The sequence below is a fragment of the Amphiprion ocellaris genome, chromosome 16 (genome assembly GCF_022539595.1).
Source record: "Amphiprion ocellaris isolate individual 3 ecotype Okinawa chromosome 16, ASM2253959v1, whole genome shotgun sequence".
NCBI lineage: Eukaryota > Metazoa > Chordata > Actinopteri > Pomacentridae > Amphiprion > Amphiprion ocellaris.
The window spans coordinates 24565789-24583371 of NC_072781.1; the positions used below are offsets into that span (position 1 = coordinate 24565789).

General features: G+C 38.6%; 1 protein-coding gene across 1 annotated transcript in view; it reads left to right on the forward strand.

The window, feature by feature from the left end:
• Window positions 1-3216, forward strand: part of LOC111574000 (serine/threonine-protein kinase 32C) — an 83048-nt gene extending 79832 nt beyond the window's left edge. Inside the window, exon 6 of the mRNA XM_055018783.1 lies at window positions 3181-3216. Coding sequence (XP_054874758.1) covers window positions 3181-3216 — 36 coding nt within the window. The remainder of the gene's footprint in view (window positions 1-3180) is intronic.
• The last annotated feature ends 14367 nt before the right edge of the window (window positions 3217-17583 follow it).

Consider the following 17583-nt stretch of genomic DNA (forward strand, 5'->3'; position numbering starts at 1 on the left):
ACTTTTAAGTTTAACAATTTCCCTGATCATTTCTGAGGCTCTTCTTGTCTGCAGCAAGAGATGCTTCATGTGTTGATTTATTTTATTTGTCAATTCTAAATGCTTCGCTGGTCAAATGTCATTTACACTATTTAATAATTCTGCATAAAGTAATATTAACCCCATCTGAGCAAACATTTACCCTGCAACTGCATTGTAAGTGACTGATGAGTGGTGCAGTAGACCACCACCTCTAATGTCTATAGTACAGACAGGTCCAGTTTGACATGAATGGTTTCTTTCATCAGTCCATCAAACCATCTGTCTCCTCTGGATGAAATGTGTGCGTTGTTGCCCTCAGATGAATGTACCTTGTCTTGATGTGGGTGCACTGTTTAGTCCTGGCTTGAGGATCTGGATCTCCATGTGCTTGTGAAGCGGTTGTTTAGTTTTCTCAGTGTAGCGGTCAGTGCATTCCTCATTGCACTAAACTCTGTGTTCTACAATTCTCTGCCTATGCCTGAGAGTTTTGTTCTTTGGGTGGACAAGCTGATCCGTCAGCGTGTTGCTGGGCTTGAAGCCAAACCAGAACACAGATTTTTTTCAGTGAATGGAGCTCTTTCAGCCTCTCCTCCTCACTAAAAAAAAATCACATACAAGGCAGTTTATATTAGAACCATATCCCACATTAACATTTTTGTCCTTGCTGTGTAAAATAAAATGAAATCAACAGCTTTGTCCTTTTGTGTGTCTAAATGAACGTGTTCATTCCTTCTGTTTCTTGCAGTTGGCCATTCTTGCAGTATGAAGTCAGTGTAGTTCACACTTGAGGCCGTCACTCACAGATTTGGCTCTAGAGGACTGACTCACATTTTTGTGAATTTCCACTGGATTTTAGTAACACTGGTCAACAGAGCTAACATACTGGTAAGGAGTGGCAGACCAACAAGATAGATGAAGTGCTTGTTTGAAACTATGCTGACAGTATATTAGATTAAGCGTAGCTGGAGCTGCAGTCAAATTAGAACCAGATGTTCTGGCAAAACCCTGAACACACACACAAATGTATGATGTCAGTTCAGCTTCATGTGTGTTCATCCAGCCATGGTCTATACACACTTACACGCATCTGTGAATAGTCTAAAATGTATTGTTCTGTGCAACAAAGTCATACTGTTGCCCGTGTAACAGACACGGTCCCCATCAGTATGTATCTTCACTGCACTGATTCGTAACTCGTCTGTTCTAGTAACTCAGCACACTAAGCTGCTTCACGGCTAAGTGTCTTCTGGATCTTCCTCTGACCCTGACCTGTGACTCCAGACCACACCCAGCTCTTACCTGCTGCAGCGTAGCCAATCAGGAGGAGGAGGAATCCAATGGAGGAGCTGGAAGGGCAGATCATGATAAAAGCTGGCAAGCAGCTGGTGTCAAAGAGTGGAGAGAGTGTGAAGGAAAGAAAAAAGAGAAAATGTGAGAACCCCAAGTTCTCCTTTAATTCAAAATCACACTGAAAAACAAAAAATTCTTCTCCTCCAGAAACTCCCTCTTTCCCTCTTTGCCCTGCGTTTGCTCTCTTGCTCTCTAATCCTTCCCTCCTTGACTTGGTTGCGCCCAGTTTCCTAATGAAAACATTAGATGCAGGACAAAAGCTGAGTATCTGGGAAGGGGCGGGAGGGATGTACTGGGGAGGGGACTCATTTCTCACTTCAGTTCAGCTGCATACTTGCTGACTTTTTAAGAAGGAAACTCTGGTTTTATTTATTAGTTTTATGTTACTGGCATTTTCCCATTTCACATTTTTTTGCATTGTTATAGGAGAATATGACATAAGGGGATGTACCTGTTTCCAGAAATAAGATTTAAATTTTCTAATTATACAATCTATCAATACTGTATTACACCAACTTGCATCACTACACTGCAGTGCATCAAATGTTTTGTACCCATAGCCAAGGTTACACTGAAGTAGACAGCCTACTACTCATTTTACTTTCATTCTTTCAGTTTTATTTTTCAATAAAATCCAGAGAATAACAAGAGGGCTCAAGGCTGCCAAGGTCTTTCTGGGAAAATCAGCCATTATTTCTGTTTGGCAGGGAAGTCAAAGAGATCAAAATCAATTCAGCAGCAGAGAATGCCCTTTATAATCGCATTGATCGGTTCCTGTTATTCCCACTGAATTGACTTCTCTCGCTCTTTCGTCTGTGTGACTCACACACCTTCCACACACGGACCGTCAAGACGGTTACGTAGTAAACGTAGTATTATTTCATTAAGCCAGACTGCGTTCAGCCTCCTGTTCTGCTCACTTGTCTGGCTGCTTAAGCAGATCTACAGGTTAAGCAGCAGAAAACAAAACTGGAGGAAAAGTGAGCGAAGGGATCAGAGGAGAGATGAGAGTCAGGAGGCATTTCTGTCTGTTAGCAGATAAAAAAAAAACAGGGATACAGGCCAAGGACACAGAAAAAGAAACAGCTAGAGGTTACATTTCACACAAAAACAGCATGACTGATGATTTATATTCCAGTTTTACCAAAGTCAGTGAAAAGTCTCACATCTTCAAGGGAAAGAAGTTTAAAAAAAAAAAACAAAAACAAAACACAAGTAAAAGAACAATAATTTCATGCTGTCAGAGTGAATTTGATATGCTAAACATCACAGAAGAAAGACATTTCTTTCTAATGTTACACATTCTTACACATTTTAAACATTTACTAAAAGACTGAAAATGATTTCTCCCCTATCAGTGTTTCAGTTATTTAGAGAACATTTATTTAACATAGATAAAATGCATTTATAAACATTGTATTAGCACAAATGCAATTTGTCATCTGAAAACCGTACATGGAGAAATTTAAAAGAACATGTTACATACATATATATGCACATGTTGTATAAAAATGTAAAAATAATTTAAAGTACATGTGAATGAGTTGAGCATTAATAAAAAGAAAGACATTAAAATCACTGTATGCAAATATATGTAAAGCTCCATTACATTGTGAAGTCCTAATTAAACATGCAAACAGGGACAGACAATACAAATGTATAAAATGAGAGTGTATAACATGTGATTTACATGGCTCTATTGAATTGATCTATGAAATCAATCTGTCTGTTTATATTCATCCTTTTGGTATTAAGATAGCTTGTTAAATAGCATGTACTTTCATTTGTGCTCCTTTTTTCTCTGTTCAGGTCCAGTTCCGCATGATCTGGCGTATGGAGTCTTAATAGTAAATGTAAAAGTGTGTCAGAGTTCATCCGGTGATGACACTTCATTCTGGTACTGAATGTTAGTTCAGGTGGACCAGCCGGCACATGGTAAAGAACACCTACAACCACACAGCCACAGGATCACGGCATCCAGTCAGGCGGCGCTGATCAATGCTGATCCATGGTGTGACAGACTGCTGGAGGAGGGGTCACCTTCTCAACGTCTATTTCTGTCCTCTTCCTGCAGTCCATACGTCTCTTTGTTTGCTTCAATAGAAGGCCTGCCAGTAGTTATGATGACCAGATGTCACTATGAGCAGAGATAGAAATAAAGGGACCCTAGACAGTGGTTATTTTATCCAGTGCATCAGTCAACTCCACCTCAGCATGGACCTCATTAAACCTTGTTGTTGCCAAGATCTGAGCTCAGCTCTCAGAGCCCGCCTGGCCCCTGGCATACACCTCCTTCCTGCCACTTTTTAAGACGCTAAATCTAATCTGAGTGAGACATGTGGTGGTGTGTGTGGAGTCTGCTCCTTACTTCGGAATTTTATTGTCTATATCAGACAGGAGCAGTAAACAGACAGGAAATATGGGAAGAGAGAGCAGGTTGAGTGAAGTGTAGGTATAACCAATTAGGAGTTGGTCTACTGCTTCACAGTATTTGCCCTCATGGGGTTTGTGCCCTAAGCACCCTGCTATCGGGTCACTCCTGATGTAAGACAGGTCTTGACTTGACCTCTGGTTTCCCTTGACTGTGTTTGTAATCCTGTTCTGGGTTGGCTGTACTTACAGAAACTATTGGCCGCTTGACTAAAAGGACTACTCAAACCAGAAAAAAACTTTTAGCATGCTGTTACAAAACACATCCAATACTTATTTCACGAAACATCTATTTTAACATTCCTGCTGCGCAATTTTAGCTCTTTCTTTCCATCTGCAGTGATAATTGTGTACCTGAAATTAGTGAGTGATTCCTACAGTGAGTCACCTGCCATTTCTCAAATCTTGGAGTTTTAATTAACAGTCAGACTCTAATGGGTTCCGTGCTTGGTGTTTACTGCAGTCACTGTAGGGAATGATGAATTCAGACAGTATTTCTTTGTATCGGAGTTTTCTTGCGTGCTCCAGGTGTTGTGGTGCTTTAGCTGTGTTTACTTGCTTGCTGCTGAAACCACATCACTCACTGGGGTTTCTGGTCACCACTAAAGATTTGTGCTTTATGTCACTTAACAATAACTGTGGATTTAGAGATTCTGTCAGGGGTTATGCACCAACACCTCAGACCAAAACAAACAAGCATTTCGACCATGCCTCCCCTTTAGATGCCATTTACAAACAGAAAGGATGTGTACACGAGAGTCAGCAACAGGTAATCCAGAAACAACCATTTTCCACACTCAATTCAATTGCAAAAGAGAGCTTTGGTCATGTTGAATCCCATCGTCTTCATTTCATCTGTCTCAGCTTTGCTCCACTCTGCTCTGCTCCAAGTGTTTCTGTTTCACCATGCCACACAGCAAAGGAGACACGTGATGAAACACAGAGCAGACAGAAGTGAAGAAGAGCAGCGAAACAGCAGTAGAGACTCTCATAATCAGCTGAAATGAAACAGCTGCATATAATGTAGGCAAATAACATGAATAAAATAGTTTGTCTTTAATCTTTTTGTGGGGGAAGAGGTTGGGGCAGGGGGGCCGCGATACTGTTTAAATACATGTTGCACTCAGCTGTTTACATGAAAAGTGACGGTTGTATGTTCAGAATGATACAAGATAACTGAGACCAAAAAAAAAGAGTTTGAAAGATTGTTTAAATCCTGCTTCTCACTGCCACTCTTGGCCAGTGGCTGCATGAAGTGGGCGCCATACTGGGTTCTTGGTTTTGGTAAGCTGTGAAAATGTCCTGACCAATGTTTCCTCTAATTTTTCATGAGTCTGAGCAAACACACAAACTCCCTGAGCGTTCCTTGGACCACTGTGAGCAACATCAGACATGTGCACTGTGGTCACACCAGCATCACATCCATTCAAGTTACATGGTTCATTAAAAGAATCAAATTACAGCATTTACATTTCTGTTAAAACACTTTGTCAACAGGAGCCAGTTGAAGGCTGCAGTGATTTTAGTGACACTACAATGTATAAGAGTGAAGTTATTGAATATTTGTCTCTCTTTACTGTTGCAGCGGTTTTGCAAATTGCAGACGGACCCTGTTCACTCCATAGACACCAATGTTATTCCTGTAGCTTGAAAGACAGCTACTTTTGATAAAACTGGGCTTGTAGCACATTGTCTGCCTTGCAACAATGGGAAAGAGGCACCGTTTATGTTTTGACAACCTATATCTAATGAGTTATTGATGCTGGAAGTGTGAATCTGTGAATATCTTTCCAACTTTACTGAACTTGGGGCCACTACCACCTAAGGAGTGATATATTTAATTTTGAAAAAAGCATTTACTCATACTTAAAGCTTTAAGTGCTTTATTAACACAGAACTAAAAATTTTGTATTGTTTTATGATCACAGGTTCTGTCTGAAAAGAGGTGGCATCATTTTAAACAGTGAAATCAAACTAATAAAATGTAATGACCAACCAGTGAGCAATACTGGATTCTGCAAAAACATAAACAGCTTTTTTAAAAATCTAAATCTTATCTTAACACAGTTAAGGTATTAACTTATTTATGTGTGTATGCATGTATTTATTGATTTATTTAGTACTGTTAACATATCAGAGTTCTGAGTGAGTTTTTCTTAAGACAGGCAAAGGCCATTTATTGATTATATATAGGCTCTTAAATGTTTATTAAAAACTAAAAAGCATTTAAAAAAAAAACAACTTAGGCATTTATTGAGTCACTAAAATACTGTAGAGTACAGACCACATCAGCATGATTATAAGCATCCTCTGGTAAATTAACAACCAGATACTGATGTCTCTCACCATATGGACTTCAGGAGATGACTGGGGGATGATAAACTGTGACCTACTGGTTGGGTTCTCTCTGTTCTCATGTTTCTTACATGTTTGTCCCCTGACAGCCGGGTCCTAATGTTTTTTGAGCAACACACCATACTATGACGTTTTTACAATGATGGTTCTACTATGAAACCAGTTTGACATGTTCAGGTGTTCTTTGTGTGAAAACTCAGAGATTTCAGGTATCAGAAGGTGGTTTTCAACTTTCTTTGTTAACTTTCTGCCTCAACTTTAAACTAAATTTCCTTCACTAACCCAGCCCTCTGGACTTCCAGTAAGCTGTGTTCCTATTGGCTGTCCAGGTGGCTGCTAGGTGTTATCAGGAACACCTGAGCAGCTCAGTGTCTTCCTGCTTTATTTAGCTGCAGACAAACATTTCCTCTGCTTCTCTTCACCAGTGAACTGGGTTTGGCTCCATTGCTGTAGTTTGTTCTTTAGGTGTTGGCTTGCAGCTTCCAGCAGTAAAATCGTCTTTAATGTGTTTCTTGGTGTGTTTTAGGGCTTTGTACCGGATAGTTGTCTTGGTAAATGTGGTTCTTTAGCCACAGTTAGCACCTGGTGCTAATGTGTGCAGTGATTAGTGGATTTGCTGCAGCTGAGTTGTGTCTTTATCTTGGCTGTAGTGAGTCTTCAGAGGTTTTTGGTCAGACAAATTCTGTATTCTTGTTTGTGAACCAATGCTGGCTGTCCAGAAGGTAAGAGTTCCTGTCCTGATTCTCTGTTCTCAGAGGTTCTCTGGTAGGCTGCAGGAGACTTTAGTGTTTGGGTTGTGCTAGTTTGGTTTTTGTATGGTTTCATTTGGACGACTATCTTGAGGCCCCTCCATGTGGTTTAGTGAGGTTTTCTGGAACAGTTCTACAAAGCAACCTGCAGCAGAACAGACTTTGAGAGTTTTTAGGAAGTTCTGGAGAGCAGACTTTAGAGCAGCAGAAACATTTGTCAGCATATTGAGCAGGAGAAGGTGAGCTTCAGAGTAGAAATGAGACGGAAACCTTCTTGACCCGTGTGGTGAGGTCCTGTACCAAGAGTTTGAGCAGGTTGTGAAGAGTCTGTAGTTCTTTGGTCTGAAAGCACAAGAAGAGTCGACTCATTAAAGGAGAAAACAGGAAATATTGTTGGTTCTTCTGTTGCTCTGCAGTTTCCTTAGACTGAATATCAAGTTTATATTTTAAATGATTTACCATGTGAGCCCAAGAAGACTTCAATAAACTCCCTCCATCCCCTGGACACAACATATTTTATTACAATGTTAAATCTTTATTTTTGTTTGTTTTTGAGTTTTAATCATTGTTTTAGCACAGTTTTTTCTCTTTGCTTGTTTAGTTTTGTCATCTGTGTAAAAGGTGCTAAACAAATAAAGATGAATTGATAAACTGAATAATTGACTAACTCATGATTGTGACAACAGAAGTATTTTCATTGTGATTTAAAGGTTTGTTTCATTTTTAAGGTTGGGGTTAAAATCTTGACATAAAAAAAAGATTAAAGAAATAAACTACAGTAAAAAAGCAATTAAATCAAAGGAAAAAACATTTAATATAATAAAACTTTTAAAAAGAAAATTAAACATTAAACACAATTAAATTATATTAGCCAAAATACATAAATAAAAAAACAGATGATACAAAGCATGTAATTATGAAATTAAACAAAAATATTAAACATTAAAGATTAAATATTTTAGATAATTAAACATTTAAAAAATACAATTAAACAAGAATATTACACATTTAGAAAAATATAAAACATTTAATTAGATTATTAAACCTTTAAAAGTCAAAACATTTAATTAAAAAATTAAATGTTTAATTAGAAAATCTTAGAGACAGTAAAACGTTAAATAGGAATTAAACAGAAAATACAATGAAGCATTAAAAAAGAAAATTAAACATTAAAAGGTGGTAAAACATTTAAAAAGAAAAACCTTAACAAAGATTTAATCAAAAATTAAACATTGGGAAAGAAAAGGAAATTTTTGAAACAAGCCGATAAAACATTTGAAAAAACAATTAAACATTAAAAAGACAAAACATTTTGAAATCAGATCAGACATTAGAGCAGAATAAAAGGTGAGAATAGAGCAAAACTAAACATTTAAGAAAAATCAAACTAAAGGTAAAACCTTGGAAAGGGCACCAGTTAAACTTTAGAAGATCAAATTAAACTGAAGAAACAATAAAATGATCAAAAGAGCATAAACAGATAAAAGTCTTAAAGTGTTTTCTAGTCTGAAATGAAAACATCAAGTTGTTTCTTCAAACATTTCCTCTTTCTATGTTCTTGGTTTGATTGTGGACAGATTTACTAAGAAATCATTTCAGAAAACTGCTTTCCAGATAAAGTCTACTAGTAGTTGAAGGCATTGATCAAACTAATGTTACCTTCTGATCTCCGCAAACTTTACTGTTCAGTGAAGAGAATCAAAGTTTGTTCAGGATTTCTAAAAAACCCACAGGTGAAGGTCTGAGAAGAACTCAGATGGATGGTCTAAATGTGAAATCAAGACTCATGGTCACAAGTTTTAAGGCTTCTGTTAACCAGAAAGTTCAAACTAACAAAGAAGTACTGAGAAACTTTTAAAATTTCAGTCCTCAGACTGTCTAAAGGTTCAAACTAACAGAGAAGTACTGAGAAACTTTTTAAGATTTCAGTCCTCAGACTGTCTGAAGGTTCAAACGAACAGAGAAGTACTCAGGAACTTAGAAGATATCAGTCCTTGGACTGTCTGAAAGTTCAATCTAACAGAGAACTACTGTGGGACTTAGAAAATATCAGCCCTCAGACTGTGTGAAAGCTCAGGTCCTGAGGACTCGGGAGGTGTGGAGGCTTTGGAAAGTCTTGGAACTGAGGGTTCCACCCTCCAGCACAAAGGCTGAAGTCCAGCCTCCTGAGAAAAACGGTCGAGTCGCGACTCGAGTTAAAAAAAAACTTGAAAACGACATAAAGTAGATGATAAATACGCAAAAAACCGAAGAATTAGTATCTGAGCGAGTAGCTCAGGGGATAAGAACACAGACTACCAACTGGAAGGTCGCAGGTTCAAGACCCGCCACTGGCTCTTTTCTTTCTTTGTCTTTGTCAGGATTTTGATAAAAATTTAAGAAGTGTCTGGTCTTGAACCAGCGACCTGCAGCTCCATAGGCAAATCCTTAACTCACTGAGCTACAGATCAGATGAAAAGAAGTAATTTCGTCGTCCCTTTGGCATCGTAGTTCCTGAAGTGACCACATGGGTGGAGCCAAGGCGGAGTCTGGGTGGAGTCAGGGTGGAGAGTAGGCGGGGAGGTGGGTGGCGGCCTCCCCCCTCTACTCCCCCACCTCCCCCCACCGCCCACCACACCTTCCCCCACCCCACGAGTTCTTCGAGTCTCGATGAGTTCCTCGAGTCTCGACAGGTTTTCCCGAGTTTCTGGAGTTTCCACCAGGTCGGAGGCAGAACAACTTGTCATGAAGAGGTGTTCAAGTCGGCCAGGATGGACTGACTTTTTACAGTGACTAGAAGGAAGACCACTAGAAGAGCAGGTCTTTAACCACCATCCATAAAATCCATGGAGTCGCTCCAGAGAAATGAAGGGAGGTCAACTTTTATCAACCTCCATCCAGATGTTCAACTTCATATCTTTACTTTGAGATTTTTAGCACCACAAACCTTTAGTATCACACTTTATTATCATTTATTAGGACTTTAATGGAATCTACCAGCAGATTTAGTTTTTGTTGACAAACTTCATTCTTGTCGTCGTGGGACTGCAGTATTTAAAACTGTTCCTTCTATTTAACCTAATGTTTATTAGCTTTAGTGGAGAAAGTTTTAATTGTCAATTAGTCTCTTAAAAACTAAATAATAAATTGTATTAGTCAAGAGGTTTAAATTTCTTACTTTGTCATATTTTAAATATGACAAAAAATATAAAAATAAAGCATCTTGAGACAATTTGACCTGTAATTGGCGTTATATAAATAAAATTGAATTCAAATTGTATGTATCTTGTAATGTTGGAGTAATTCAGCTATATATGTTAGAAAACACATTTTCTTTGTCCATTAATCTGTCGTTTTCTCCGGTAACTCATTTCTTGTTTTGGTTTATAAAATGTCAAGCCCAAATATATTCAGTTTACTGTCATAAAAACCAAAAAGATTTACATTCATGATGCAGGAATCAGATAGTTTTTCACTTTTTAATCTTAGTTTAGTCAGAAAGATAGTTGATAATGTGTGAATTGTTGCAGATTTTGAGCCATAGACGGGTTTAATCTTTGGGGCCGAGTGTCAAAAAACATTTAGAAACAAACATCAACAAAACACTCAACAAAGATTTGAACATCATTAAAGGGAAATCCAACTTTTGCATGACAATGTCTAATTAAAGGACATTTATTTCCAACGTAAATGTGTGATATTCATCCTCCTGAGCTTTCTCTTCACATCGTCTTCCACCTGGACTGGTTTGGTCGGGAGCATGTGCAACAAACATTTAAGAAAAACTGCACTTTAACATCAATGAATGACACTGAAGTTTAATCTCTACATAAATGAGACTGAGTCTGGATGTGCTGCTCTGTCATTAACTCCTAAGTTTAGGGAAAGTTCAAATAAAAGAGGACAGTTCAGATAAGACTTGAGAATGAGCTTATTTTGAACAAACATCTCAGACTTTCTGAGCTTCAGCACCTATAGCAAGATATTTTAACAACAAGTAACTCAAGAGATCCAGAAGCTGGAGAGAGTTAGCTTTAGCTGAGCCAAAGAACATGTGGGATGCTAACCTAGCAAACATTTCAGACTTTTCTCTGTGAATTCTGAGAAATAATTTACTATTTAATGACAGAGCTACACATCTTAACTCAGTCTCATTAAAACAGACTCTAATTCAGTGTCATCCATCCATATTAAAGTGCAGTTACCCAAAATGTTTGTTGCATGAGCTCCAACAAAACCTGTCCAGGTAGAAGGCCACTTTGACAAACAGGAAGTGGATGATTTCAAGCAGATTTATAGAAGGGGGAACCGGACTGTACTAAGTGTGGTCGAGTATAGAGGGGTGTTTTGTGGGTTTTTAAGGCTGATAATGATTATTAGTGAGACATTTGGAGTAGATATTCATTTGCAGTAAATGAATGTATTTAAAATCTTGGAGTTAAACTTAGAAGAACACAAACTCTAACAGAAAACTTTGTTGATACGTTTTTGTTTTGTTTACAGATGTTAAAGGAGTTTTATTCGTGACGTATAACCAATCAAATCACTCCAGAAGACAGAGGGACCACAGGTAGATAAAGGTTCAGAGCCAAAGTAGCACCATTTTTAAATGTATTTATTACCGTAAATCAGTAAAAAATAAAATACTGATAATCAGTAAATCAGTCAGCCCACAATTACTACAATTCTACAATGTATGTCTCTTTCCTTTGACTTGTTATTTGTACAATCTACGATGTATATGATGGCGTTTTTTCATACCAAAGGCTGTACTATGATGTTTTCTAAGAGACATACTCTGTTTGTTCTGGCCCTGTGTCGCTGCACTCCTCCTCTGTTGTTTTCTGGATTGTACTCAGCTGCAGCCTTCGTCCACCCGGCCTCCGTTGACTCGTCCCGCCTGCCGTCTCTGGAGCTGAAGCTGGATTGGAACAGACCAAAGTACAGTCCAATCACGATGCCAGCTGCCTCTCAAAAGGCTCCTTCATCTGGTGGAACTTCTTCTGAGGGGAAGCTGAGCTGGCCCGGCAGAACTTTGGAGATGTGTTCCAGTGGTTGGTGGATGTGTGGGGAGATAGAGAGACCTTTGACTTGTTCAGAAAGGAAAACAGGGAACCCATTGGTAGTTTTAGTTTAGGGTGCTACTGCAGTGTGTTTTTGGGCTTGAAGAGGTGAACAGGAAGAGTTTTTTTTCGTATTGATTATCTTTTACTTTGTTCCTGGTTGGAATGCCCATCAATGTCAACATGAAGTTCACTTTTAGTTCTGTTTATTTATTTTTATTTTACTAACACCCATTTGTTTTTAACCCCCTCACATGTTGTGTTGTTGTAAACTTCCTCTTTCAAATAAATACTCGTCTAACCCTCTGGAAACCAGCGTTTGGACTGTTTTTGTGTTGCTCATCACCTACTGACAGCTGTGGACTAAAGGCTATACTCTGACGTTTTTAGAGAGACATGCTATACTATGATGTTTGCTGGGTAACACTCTATACTACAGGCTTTTTAAATTGACATATTACTGACCTTTTTTTTTGTTTTAGTTTTTTTGTTGTTTTTTTGCAACATATTATAAGAATTTGAACAGTTTTAAAACTTACTATACTTTTACTTGTGCAATGAAATATTATTCTATGGCATTTTTTTGGACGACATATTATACTCTGATGTTTTCTTGAATAACATACTATTTTGACAATATACTGCACTATGACATTTTTTGAACCACATATCATACATGACAATTTTAGGCAACATCCTATCATTTTGCGCTTTTTGAACCACATAATAATCTATGGGGTTTTTTTGCCAACATGCTGTACTATGAACTACAGGCCATACTATGTTATTCTTGAGTAAAGCATACTATACTTTGACATTTTCTGAACTACATCCTATACTATGGCGTTATACACAGAGTGCTTTGGTTACATGTTGATTTATAATCTAGATTTTTTTCTGTTTTGATTTTTGACGGGATTACCACAGACCTGACCGTGAACACTGTTGACACCCACCTCAGGGAGACGCTGCCTAAGATCTCAAGGCTGCTTGGTCGTGGTCTTTCTGGCACGTACTCTTCCAAGATGAGCCGGGAAGTTTAACACTGATGGAATGACACCAGGTCTAAGCCGACAAACTTCCAATTCCTCCTCAACCCATAGTCTCTGAGAAACCTACATGGAGTAAGAAAAGTAGACAGAGAAGTTAGTAAGTCTGTACACAACATATTAAAAAAGAAATCATGCTAATAAATTAAGTACAAATAACCAAATTCGCCAATATACTGGAGACCAGAGCTATTTAATTTGATAAGTATAACCTTGTTTAGTAACATTTCAATTATTTGAGAGCAGTCCTAAAGAACTGCCTGTAATCCCAATCATAAAATGGGTTTGGAGGAAAAACATAGATGGTAATCTGGATATACATGAGTTAGGCTTTATAAGTACTATTGGTTGTATTGGTGGTAGTAATAGCAATGTGACTACTACTAGTAGTAGTGGTAGTACACTCACTACTACTGCTGATACTGGCACTGCTACTACAAATTGTAATATTATTACAAATGCTGATATTACGTCTATGACTCTAACAGCTGTTTATACTACTACTACTGCTTGTACTTTTAGTATTACTACTACTGCTTGTACAACTACACTACAGCTACTATTAATCGTCTGGTATTTGGTTGTCAAGCTGCTAGCTCGCCTTAGTGTTTTGCTAGTGGCTAACTAGTTAGCTCTCATAGACTGGAAGCTCTCAACAAGATTTCATAATGAAAAAAGAGCCAAAAACTATTTTTACCTATGAAAAGTCATTCCAAGTTTCCTTGTCTCAATCGTATGACGTAGTGTGTAACTGTATGCAGCACAGTGAGCCGGCATACTTGTTTCCGTTTTCACGCCGTCTACATCAACGGAATGCACTGAAACTTTGCCCCCACTAGCTTAGCCTCGCTGTAGCACGCAGCTCAAAGGGGCGTGTCCTATCTACTCATTCATATCTATGACAACAGCGATGGCTGCACATAAGGACGCCTGACGTTGATTAGCTGCGTAAATACCATTATATACAGTCTATGGTAAATACGTATGTGAATCGCATCATTGGCTGCAGCAGCCAGTCACCGCTCACTCACTGACTCACACTGAAAAATAGCACAGAATGAATTGTTACATGTTTATTTTATTTACAATTTAGGTTGGATTTTTTTGTGTGTGCGCAGCGCAGATTTTCTGTGCGCGGAGACCGTGTCAGCAGTGTGCAATTGCGCACCCACGCAGCTTAGAGGGAACAGTGGTCCTGACACTGTCTCAGTTTTGATGTTAGAAAAGTGTGGATGAAGGTTTCAAAGACAACTGTCTTAAAGGCACTTCAACTGAAGCGTACTGAGACTGTAACCATGGATGTGAGGTGGTGTCCCTCACAGAGGACTGTATGAGTATTCCTGATTCATACCAAGTGGAGTACATTTGCCAATTCAAAATGGGCCTATATTTATCTAACTTACCAATAAAACTGAACTGATTTGATCTTGTCTTTTTGAAGTTTTGTACTAACTGGAGACGTAAAATTGTTTTTGGACTTAACCCATAATGAAGTGAATTCCATAGTCAAGATGAGATTATACAAATGCATGTATGACTTCTCAAGATCAGCACATCCAAGGAAGCACTTGAGCTTTGAAATGCTCTTTACCTGGAGGAAATATGATTGAATGACTTGTTTGTTAAAAGAGAGCTCACTGCTTCACAATACACCGGACCTCTAGCTGCTGGTTTGAGATTTGCGAACAAGCAGCTACTACTATGCTGTAAAGAGGATTCGGACTTGGGAGGGCCAAACAGAATTATTTCAGATTTATTTTTGTTTAGCTTAACGAAGATTTGGGACATCCAGTGCTTGAGTTTTGAAAGAAAAGATTAACAGCTCTAAATAGTTTGTTGTTATTTTTGTAATGCGGTCTAGATTTGGGTATTACACCAATGACAATAAGTATTGTTTTTGTGCGAATAATATGTCTAAATGGAAGCATGCAAATAGACAAAACATGGAGCCAATGATGGAACCTTGGGGAAAACCACATTACTGAGCATTTTCTGTTTCACAAGTTCAGTCTAAATCTGTTACGATTTTCTTTGAGGCTCAAGCAAAGGAACAGAGATCGAGACAAGCTGAAGCCAACAAGAATACTTTTATTGACAAAGCGTAAGGATCAAAAAAAAAACTACAACTCCCAGTAGCTGGTCCCTGGAAACAGGAACTGGAAAAACCACACTATATACAAGGGCAAGGAAGTCCCTAGTGGCGTGTGGACTAGATGGTCATTTCTAATACAAAAAAAATGCAGACTCAAAGCAAAAGAGCAAGTAGGCTCACTAGAAAAACTCAACGCAGACTCAAAGCTGTAGAGCAGCTAAGCTCCCTAGAAAACACATCACAGACTTAAAGCGGAAGAGCAACTAAGCTCACTAAAGAAAACACAACCCAGACTCAAAGCTGTAGAGCAAGTAAGCTCACTAGAAAACTCAACGCACACTCTAAGCGGAAGAACAACTAAGCTCAGTAGAAAACACTATGCAGACTCAAAACTGAAGAGCCATTAAGCTCACTAAAAAACTCAATGCAGACTCAAAGCTGTAGAGCAACTAAGCTCACCAGAAAACATAACGCAGACTCAAAGCAGAAGAGCAACTAAGCTCACTAAAAAAAAAACAAAAAAAACAGAGTCTCTGGTAACATTTAACTACACGACTCTAAATACCTCAACCTGGCTCGTGCTGGGGATGGACAGCTGACTAGGGGGGTAATGGGCTGAGGGCTGTGCTGGAGGTAGAGGCAGCGACGGCAGAATGGGGTCCAGACTGAAGATGGCGAGTGGGTGGAGAGGATCCCGGTGTCTGCCTGGAACTGTAGTCGTAGGGAAGTCCAAAGAGACGGTTCGGCCTCAGGAGCAGGTGAGGTTCCAATATGGGCATTCACAATCCGGCGTCCAAGTGGTGACTGTCGTCTGAATATATGGAGAGGAGGTGGATGACTGACTGGCTCCGACACACCTGTTCCTGCTTCAGCTGATCCCCCTGATTGTTCACCTGCCGCTGCTGCCACAACACTCTGAATACCTAAAAAGGAAGAAATACAGAAGGAGGGAGGAGCCAAGCCAGAGCCTGCTGGAGCAGACCTGACAAAATCAGTCTAACATGGTGTCCTTGAAGTCAACCCATTTTTCAAGGTGATTGATGAGAATTGTATAACTGATGGTATCAAATGCTGAGCTAAGATCAAACATAATAAGTGTTTTCATTAAAAAAACACCAAATTTGTGAAAACCACCTCCTTTTGTTGCTAAGCACAGTAATTTGCAAATAAATCTAATGATTTTTGAATAAAGAAGCTCAGTGGTGGGTTTGACTACTGCATATTTAATGTAGAAGAAAAAACAGCCAATAGAGAGAGCGGTATTTACAGTGATACCAATGCTGTTAACAACCTCTTGTTACAATCTAGCAGGAAAAACGTCTAAAGGACACGAAGAACGTTTCAGTTTAGTGACTGTGTCCTTTATGCAGAGAGACAGCCTCAAGCTTGTGAGCAAAGTAGGGGGGTTGTAAAATGGAGAATTGAGAGATCTGGTGTCCGAAATCATTAATTAGGCTGAAGAAATAGGATTAAAAAAAACTCTTTACAGTTGATGGAAGAAGCTTCAATATAATAATAATAATGCAATATGTGGGTGGCTTCACTGTAGAATCTTTTTTTTTTTTTAAAAGACTTTTGGGCTTTGGCAATTTGTTTAAAAGATGTGAGGAAAAATAGTAGGACTGACTGTCTTTGATACATTAACACCAGTTCCTTCCAATATATAAATGACAGAAGTAATAATTTCCTTTCAGTCTGCCTGCATTTTCTCCCTGGTGTGACAGTTTAGCAAGGGCAGCTTTGAACTGATTTTACTTTTCTTTTGCAATTGTAGTTGAGAGCAGGATGTCGTTGAATGGTAGATTTAACTTATAAAGTAATACTTCAGGGTACATATTGGGTTGTTACACTTTGCTGAGTGAAAACAGCATTTTGAAGAACTTTTCTAAAGCTATCAGCTGAGTTTGTACAGAGAAAGTGAGATGAGACAGAGGTAGATACTGTGGGAGCAGGAAGGGATAAAAGATAAAAATAATTACTTTGTGGTCATACACCCACCAACTATCTTCACAGATTTCAACACTTTGAAGATTAAAAGCAGAGAAAAAGGACAATATCAAGGGTTTACCTGGAGCCCCCAACAAACCGAGCCAAATTAAAAGAGGTAATTCCAATAAAATCAAAGGTGAACCAGAAGAACAGCAAACATGAACATTAAAACTCTGTCAAAGTGAGGCCTAAAAAGATCTAGTTAGAGAATTCCTGGATAAAACCAGACTTAGATTCCTGGTGTCTGTAAATTAAAACACCAAGTAAAAATGCTTTGTCATTCAGCACAAAGCTCAGTAACTGATGTTCCTGTTATTTCTATGAATCACAGCCAGTCCACCACCATGACCAAATAGCGATTGCTGGTGGAAACAGGACAGTTTACTTTCAGTGTGGCACAATCACCTGGCCTTAACCATGTTTTAGTAATGAGAAAGAAATGGATTATTTCTCAGGGACCTAACATTTGATATGCTGAATCTGACTGAGGCAACAGGCTTAACATA